General features: G+C 43.4%; 1 protein-coding gene across 1 annotated transcript in view; it reads left to right on the forward strand.

Moving 5' to 3' along the window:
- Positions 1 to 3,441: 3,441 nt before the first annotated feature.
- CA6 (carbonic anhydrase 6) overlaps positions 3,442 to 9,433 on the forward strand; it is a 56,343-nt gene continuing 50,351 nt past the window's right edge. The window contains exon 1 of the mRNA XM_044281830.1: positions 3,442 to 3,598. Coding sequence (XP_044137765.1) covers positions 3,508 to 3,598 — 91 coding nt within the window. The 5' untranslated portion in view covers positions 3,442 to 3,507. The remainder of the gene's footprint in view (positions 3,599 to 9,433) is intronic.

Raw genomic sequence — 9,433 nt, forward strand, 5'->3', positions numbered from 1 at the left:
AGGTGCTGGGTAAGGGCAGTGGTACCCAGCCGAGCAACTGACCTCCCTCTCCTCACCCTGGCATAGCACAGCTGACAGTTGGCAATTGCGTGATCTTCTTCTGCCAGGGCGAATTTAGCCCAAACAGGTGACTTATGCACCAACCTCCTATCAGATGGGGTGGTGCTGGCTTGTGCCTATTTATAGCCAAAAAACTATACAAAGAAAATAAAGAGGGACTTTGAGGTGACTTTATTGGATTTGGGACAATGGGGCAAAAATCAAACAAAATAGGGATTCAGAAAAACAGACAGCAAATTACTTTTGTTTTTTCGAAGACGAAAGACAAAGACACAAATCCCTATCACAACACAGTAATTCCTATCACAGCACAGTCATTCCTATTCCAGCACACTAATCCCTATCACAGCACAGTAATCCCTATCACAGCACAGAAAAACAGACAGCAAATAAATTATTTTTTTTCAAAGACAAAGACACTAATCCCTATCACATCACAGTAATTCCTATCACACTACCTAACACCCTGCACTGAAACAGCTATGCTATATCACTATCTAACCTACACTGACTATCTCCCACTATTTGTATTATATATATGAGCTTACTAACTATATAATGTAATTGAATACGGATCCAGAAGACTCAGCAAAGCACAGAGCACAGCGATGTCACTGCTCTCTCTCAGAACTGCAAAAAAACGCAGAAAATGGCTGCTGGGGAGGTTCTTATATAGTAAGGGGTAGGCAACTTTCCTATTGGTTGCTAGGGATGTTGCTAAACTCAGACAAAGATATTGCAACCTTCTCCTTGGCCCACAAGCAAGAGGCAGTGAGGGTACTGATGAAAACAAATCTAGAATATTCGTAATTACGAAGATAGAGCACTATATTCTAGATCTTCACTAATTCTCGCAGTGCTGATATTCGCAATTTAAAAAATTCACGATTAGAATATTTGCGATCAACACTAGTCATAATGTTTTCTTTGAATCTTCTTTATTTCATCGTGGGCAATTTTAAAGGTAGTAAGACAAATGGAAATGTTTTATGTTGGTCCAATTCCTTTGTTTTGGCAGCAATCTAGTGTTGTTGTTTTTTTTATAGTTTTGGTCTTGTGAACACAACGATCTTGGAGGAATAAGCGCTGCTTTGACAGGGGCACACTTCTTTGTCAAAGGTAATGGTAATACCCAGTTTTTAAATTATTCATCAATTTCTAGGGGGTGTAACAGAGAAATAACACAAAGCATTAGAGTTATTATTTAATTGGCAATACAAGCATTTACTGAAACAGACATGGCAGGAGAGGTGACCGAGCCTCTTTAATTCCAAACATTTTTCTGGAATAGAAAAGCAGTAAAATATGCAAACTCACTTAACACCAACATTTGTGGTCGTGGCAACCAAGAGAACGCCCCCGCCCTACCTAACTACCTTGTTCCCTAGGCGGTTAGAGTTATGCCGCAACCGCGCCGTAGTAGGGACGCCTGAAAGAGGGCATCCCCTCTGAAAGTAGTAGGCAGTAAGGGTGGGTGGGTGGGGAACACTGTCACGTCGTACAAGGTGGGAGGGGCGCTAGCCGTTGAAGTAGGCAGCCCACCTCTTACTCATATGTTGCCATATGTTCTTGCTGCCTTTACGTGTGGAAAGCTGTACCTTGTTACCTCCTTTGTCTGGAGATTACTCTTTAATGTATATGGCATTGCATGTCATTACAATATGTTACCTCGCATTTTCATATACTTATTTGAAAAACTCAATAAATTCTTGAATGAGAAGTAGGCAGCCCAGCCCCTCCCACAAATCCAGGCCAATGAATCGGCCTTACACTTGTTACTTTTTGCACTTTTCCATCACTAAAAAGTGGGCAGGGGTTTGGGCGGACACATTTACCAATATTAACGGATCGGATACATGGCGGTCTCAGGCAGAGCTGCCCAGACAAGCAAATGCCTGGACCCGGTGCAGAACGACACATGACAGTTACAGACAGAGCTGCCCAAACAGGCAGACAAGCATATTCCTGAACCTCATGCAGAACGACACATGGCGGTCACAAGCAGAGCTGCACATAGACTAGATGGGAGAACCCAGAAGCCCTCTCACCCTAGCCAGCATGCCAGAGCACAAACATGAGCAAGAAGGCAACCTGTGACACACAGAACCACACTGTGACAGGACGGCTTTTTATTCTGCTGGATGAGTTGTTATTTTTATGATTTTGGAGTGCATATAACTTATTAACTTTTATTAAAGGGGTTTCCAAGATGATAATCTTCTACCTTTAGGACAGAATAAAATATTAGATTGGTGAGGAAGTCTGGGCATCCCGAGAGTTGTTTGAGGAGGAATGGAAAAGGCATAAATAACACATTGCTTTTTTCGTGCATGGGGACACATCACCGCTGCAGCGACCATGGGACCCACGTCCAATGGGATGTTGACATGCAGAGACTGGAGAACTGTGGGGGGGGGGGGGGGAGGGATCTGGAACCCAGCAGCGGGGAGCAGGTAAGCATGCTTTCCTCTGCAGGTTCGGTGACGCAGGGTGGTTTGGTAGAAAGGAACCCCATGGCAAACAACCCCCTTTAATGTTTGATCACTGAGGCAGTCGCCAATTACTGCAATAAATGACTGCAAAGAGGAGAAATTCAAATGTAACATTGGTTAATGTGCAGTGCCACTTGATGTAAAGCTTGTGGGAGTGATGGAGACCATCAAGCACAGTGCTTGACTCCGCAGTCCTTTAGACTGCAGCAAATATACTCAACCTCTGCTCTACTCAAACTCATCCTCATACAGGAATGTAGCAGTTAATTATGGAGTGTGAAAAAATTATATATTAATTGCAGTACAAGCGCACTCAGCTATTTTTAGAAGTCCAAAAGAAGTGAGTGGAGAGCGCAACGTGCATGTCTGGTTACCTCTCCATTTACCTCTATGGGTCTGATGGAAATTCCCGAACCCTGCTCGGTTATTTTCGAAACTCCCATAGAAGTAAATGGAGAGTGGCCTCGCTTGAGTGGTGTGCTCTGATTCACTTTGGAGGGCCCATTCTGGAGATAGGAGGGGTTCCCCAGAGATGGGACCTGCATCTGACATTGGGGGCATATCCTACTAAGTGCTTCTAAAATTATATCTAGTAGTATTGCATTAGGAACCATGGAGTGGATTGGGTAGATACATTTGCAATAGATTAGTGTTTACTGGGAAGGTTAATGACATAGAAGAGGATAGTGACACAAACCTTCACCCTGGCCTGATAAAACGTTACAAGCTTGTGTGTGCCAATCAATAAAAACCTCTCTGGGCAGCTCTGTAGTTTATCTGAACTCTGTTTCCTCTTGCGAAAGATAAAAGCCAAGTGGATGGGGACGAGGACTGTGTTTGTGGAGTGGGAGGGATAAAACATTTCATAGAATTCTTTTAAATTATTGTTTACACATGCTGAGCTAAAGATTAAAAGTCCGAGTACAAATCCTATCTGACACATACAGAACCAGCCATGGGGAAACCAACGTATCTGAGCCTGTATCTGATTCTGTCTGTATTTGTCTGGATATGTAGTTCACATGTGGTGGAGTGGACATACCAAGGTAAGACAAGTACCTGATTGCACAGTGTTTTTACGATTATGTGGCATTTTTAATTATGTTTTATATGAAATAATACTGGCAAAACACCTTGTATTGTCATTTCTAAAGAGCCAATCAATACAATAACATACTGTGATTACTTGGGATGTCAATAGCTTTTAGACAGTGCTACTAAACGTAGGCGTCCAATATATTCAGTTGAGTGTAGAGCTGAATATATTCAGTAATCAGTATGTACTGCTGTATGTCTGCCTTTGACCCCCATTAAAAACTCCTTGCAGTGTCATTTTTTGCAGCAACCAGGTGTATAAGGGCTTTTCTACAAAGTTAATTTGTATCACTTGTCCAGCCAGTATAACTCTATGAGCACATCAGATATATATGCAGAATGCATGGTCTGAATATTATGTGAACACAGCCTAAAAGGCATAGAACACTTTGCCGCAGTATTTGTTGTTCTAAATTGGCAGTAGGTTTGGTTCACAAATTTGATTTTGATGCCCATGATCACCATGATCTCCCATGGATAGTAAAACCTGTAATCTGAGAGGCATCGTTATATTCTCTAAACCACCTTTCAGACAGTGAGAGTCCAGTGATTGATTCTGGACTGTTGTTAGAACTGTTCTAAATTATCATGGTTATCTGGCATTCTGATTAACTTCAAATAGTGATAAATAGTGCAAAATATGTTAAACATATACCGGAAGCGGCTGATCAACTATGTAACACTGAGTCGGGAGGGTTAAGGTATTGCCACTTTTCATACATTAGAGAGTATGAAAATGTTTAGGATGGAATAGGATTAATCATGAAATTTTTTGCATCGCACTCTCCGATATGTTGCAGTGGCGCTGTGCAAATTTGATCCAGAAGAAGGAAAAAAGCATGAGTTATTATTATATTTTTTACATGGCAAGACGGGAGTAAGCTGCTGCCAGACACCTCTTTGATAGCAAATGGATCTGGCATATTGAAATCCAGCAGCTCAAAACTTCACTCCCTCAACATGTACTGTCTGGGATGAGTTGGAAGGAGGGATGTGCAGAGACATTTTGAAGGGCAGGGGCTTAAGTAAAAAAAAAAAAAAGGGCACTTGTCATAATTTCAAAAAATGTTTTTACAATGAAGCTTACTTTTCTAGAAGCCCTACCTTGTTCTCCATGAATTTTTTTTATACTGTAATTGTAAACCAATCCAAATACAATATACAAATATTACTTTTCTGGTTTCATCGTACATATTATGGTAAAATGATGTCATTACAAGACTCTACAGACTCTAATATGCAAAGAGACAAAGTACTACAACCCCCAGTATGCAAAGGGACAACGCACTACAACCACAAGTATGCAAAGGGACAAAGCACTACCACTATTGTTCCTTTGCAAAGAAAACTCTTTGAATGAGAAGGTGTGTCCAAACTTTTGGTCTGTACTGTATGCTTATAGATACTTGGGGCACATCTATAAACATATATGAGCGGACATGATATATACATATAGGGGGATGCACAATAAGCCCACCTATACCATATTTATATATATTATATACATAGAGGTACATATATATCCATAGATGTTTGGGACACATCCATAGACATATATATACCCATACCAATAAAACCCACCCATATAATATGCTATATACAGTACAGACCAAAAGTTTGGACACACCTTCTCATTCAAAGAGTTTTCTTTATTTTCATGACTATGAAAATTGTAGATTCATACTGAAGGCATCAAAACTATGAATTAACACATGTGGAATTATATACATAACAAAAAAGTGTGAAACGACTGAAAATATGTCATATTCTAGGTTCTTCAAAGTAGCCACCTTTTGCTTTGATTACTGCTTTGCACACTCTTGGCATTCTCTTGATGAGTTTCAAGAGGTAGTCACTTGAAATGGTCTTCCAACAGTCTTCCAGAGATGCTTAGCACTTGTTGGCCCTTTTGCCTTCACTCTGCGGTCCAGCTCACCCCAAGCCATCTCGATTGGGTTTAGGTCCAGTGACTGTGGAGGCCAGGTCATCTGGCGCAGCACCCCATCACTTTCCTTCATGGTCAAATAGCCCTTACACAGCCTGGAGGTGTGTTTGGGGTCATTGTCCTGTTGAAAAATAAATGATGGTCCAACTAAACGCAAAACGCAAACCGGATGAAATAGCATGCTGCTGCAAGATGCTGTGGTAGCCATGCTGGTTCAGTATGCCTTCAATTTTGAATAAATCCCCAACAGTGTCACCAGCAAAGCACCCCCTCACCATCACACCTCCTCCTCCATGCTTCACGGTGGGAACCAGGCATGTAGAGTCCATCCGTTCACCTTTTCTGCGTCGCATAAAGACACGGTGGTTGAAACCAAAGATCTCAAATTTGGACTCATCAGACCAAAGCACAGATTTCCCCTGGTCTAATGTCCATTCCTTGTGTTCTTTAGCCCAAACAAGTCTATTCTGCTTGTTGCCTGTCCTTAGCAGTGGTTTCCTAGCAGATAATCTACCATGAAAGCCTGATTCACACAGTCTCCTCTTAGCAGTTGTTCTAGAGATGTGTCTGCTGCTAGAACTCTGTGTGGCATTGACCTGGTCTCTAATCTGAGCTGCTGTTAACCTGCGATTTCTGAGGCTGGTGACTCGGATGAACTTATCCTCCGCAGCAGAGGTGACTCTTGGTCTTCCTTTCCTGGGGCGGTCCGCATGTGAGACAGTTTCTTTGCTTGATGGTTTTTGTGACTGCACTTGGGGACACTTTCAAAGTTTTCCCAATTTTTCGGACTGACTGACCTTCATTTCTTAAAGTAATGATGGACACTCGTTTTTCTTTACTTAGCTGCTTTTTTCTTGCCATAATACAAATTCTAACAGTCTATTCAGTAGGACTATCAGCTGTGTATCCACCTGACTTCTCCACAACGCAACTGATGGTCCCAACCCCATTTATAAGGCAAGAAATCCCACTTATTAAACCTGACAGGGCACACCTGTGAAGTGAAAACCATTTCAGGTGACTACCTCTTGAAGCTCATCAAGAGAATGCCAAGAGTGTGCAAAGCAGTAATCAAAGTAAAAGGTGGCTACTTTGAAGAACCTAGAATATGACATATTTTCAGTTGTTTCAAGCTTTTTTGTTATGTATATAATTCCATATGTGTTAATTCATAGTTTTGATGCCTTCAGTGTGAATCTACAATTTTCATAGTCATGAAAATAAAGAAAACTCTTTGAATGAGAAGGTGTGTCCAAACTTTTGGTCTGTACTGTACATTTAAATATGACACTTCCCTCAACAGTCATCATTATTGGGGTTATTTTAGAAAAAACGTGACAAAGGAGAGATCTAATAAGTGGAGATGTAATAACTATGTATAAATATGTCAGGGGTCAGTACAAAGATCTCTCCCATCATCTATTTATCCCCAGAAATGTGACAAGGGGACATCCTCTATGTCTGGAGGATAGAAGGTTACTTTCACCATCAATGTAGAAAGAGATTCTTTACTGTAAGGGTAGTGAGACTATGGAACTCTCGGACAGAGGAGATTGTTATATTAAACTCACTAAAAGATGGGCCTGGGTATATTTCTGGAGTGAAAAAAGGTGATAAGACATTCTTCAGATACATAAATGAAAAAAGGAAATTAAAACAAGGAATTACCAAATTAAAAACAAAAGAAGGAAGGTATATGGAAGAAGATAAGGAACTATCTGACTGCCTCAATGAATTCTTCTGTTCAGTTTTCACAAAGGAAGATGAAGTAAAAGGACCTGTTAGGGAGAAAGACTAATGAATCTTTTGATGCATGTGTCTTTACAGAGGAAGAGGTTCTAAGTCAGCTGTCTAAAATGAATACAAATAAGTCACAGGGTCCTGATGGGATACACCCAAATCTTATAAAAGAGCTGAGCGGTGAACTAGTAAAACCATTAGAAACCAAGAAAGGTAGTAGGGAGGAATCGGGCAACTATAGGCCAGTAAGCCTGACATCAATAGTGGGGAAATTGATGAAAACCATACTTAAGGAGAGGATTGTGGAACATCTAAAATCCCATGGATTGAAAGATGAAAAACAGCATGGGTTTACTTTAGGGAGATCATGTCAAACTAATCTTATTTATTTTTTGGATTGGGTGACTAAAATAATAGATGGTGGAGGTGCAGTAGACATCGTTTATCTAGACTTTAGTAAGACTTTTGATACTGTCCCACATAGAAGGCTTATCAATAAACTGCAGTATTTGAGCTTGGACTCCCATATTGTTGTATGGATTAGGCAGTGGCTGAGGAACAGACAACAGAGGGTTGTGGTCAATGGAGTAGATTCAGACCATGGTCTTGTTACCAGTGGGGTACCTCAGAGATCTGTTCTGGGACCCATATTGTTTAATATCTTTATCAGCGAAATTGCAGAAGGCCTCGATGGTAAGGTGTGTCTTTTTGCTGATGACACAAAGATTTGTAACAGGGTTGATGTTCCTGGAGGGATTCACCAAATGGAAAAGGATTTAGCAAAACTAGAGGAATGGTCAAAAATCTGGCAACAAAAAGTGCAAGATAATGCACCTGGGATGTAAAAACCCAAGAGCAGAATCAGGGTCGGCGCCACCTGTAAGGCAACCTAGGCAGCCGCCTAGGGCGCAATTTAGCAGGGGGCGCCGACCCCGTGCGGTTTAAAAAAAAGCGTTGGTTAAGTGGCGGCCGGGCCGGTCCTGCCGCAAGTTTTTTTTTAAAGTACGGCGGCGGGCCCTCCTCCGCACCGGGCGGCTGCCGCACTGCCCGTGCTGGCGCGTCTAGTGCCCGGGCAGCCTGAAGAGAGGGACTGACAGGAGGGAAGCGCCTCTAATGTAGCATGGCCGAGCTCTGTTTGGTCCGTGGTACAGGAGCTTTTGTTTCCTGTACCCGGCTGGACTGACAGGAAGTGCTCACTTAGTGTGCACTTCCTTTCAGTCCGCCCAGGTACAGGAAACAAATGCTCCTGTACCGCAGACTGAACAGAGCTCGGCCACGCTACACTCGAGGTGGGGGGGAATGAGAGTGACAAGGGATGGAGGGGGAGAAGAGAGTGACAAGGGAGGGAGGGGGAGAAGAAAGTGACAAGGGAGGGAGGGGGAGAAGAGAGTGACAAGGGAGGGGGGAAAGAGAGTGACAAGAGAGGGAGGGGGGAGAAGAGAGTGACGAGGAGGGGGGAGAAGAGCGTGACAAGGGAAGGAGGGGGGAGAAGAGAGTGACAAGGGAGGGAGGGGGGAAGAGAGTGACAAGGGAGGGAGGGGGGAGAAGAGAGTGACAAGGGAGGGGGGAAAGAGAGTGACAAGAGAGGGAGGGGGGAGAAGAGAGTGACAAGGGAGGGAGGGGGCGAATAGAGTGACGAGGGAGGGGGGAAAGAGAGTGACAAGAGAGGGAGGGGGGAGAAGAGAGTGACAAGGGAGGGAGGGGGCGAATAGAGTGACGAGGGAGGGGGGAGAAGAGAGTGACGAGGAGGGGGGAGAAGAGCGTGACAAGGAAGGAGGGGGGAGAAGAGAGTGACAAGGGAGGGAGGGGGGAAGAGAGTGACAAGGGAGGGAGGGGGGAGAAGAGAGTGACAAGGGAGGGAGGGGGAGAAGAGAGTGACAAGGGAGGGAGAAGAGAGTGACGAGGAGGGGGGATAAGAGAGTGACAAGGGATGGAGGGGAGAAGAGAGTGACAAGGAGGGAGGGGGAGAAGAAAGTGACAAGGGAGGGGGGAGAAGAGAGTGAACAAGGGAGGAGGGGAGAAGAAAGTGAAGGGAGGGGGAGAAGAGATGAGTGACAAGGGAGGGGGGAGAAGAGAGTGACAAGGGAGGGGGGAGAGAGAG

This window comes from Bufo gargarizans, chromosome 2 (genome assembly GCF_014858855.1).
Source record: "Bufo gargarizans isolate SCDJY-AF-19 chromosome 2, ASM1485885v1, whole genome shotgun sequence".
Classification (NCBI taxonomy): Eukaryota; Metazoa; Chordata; class Amphibia; order Anura; family Bufonidae; genus Bufo; species Bufo gargarizans.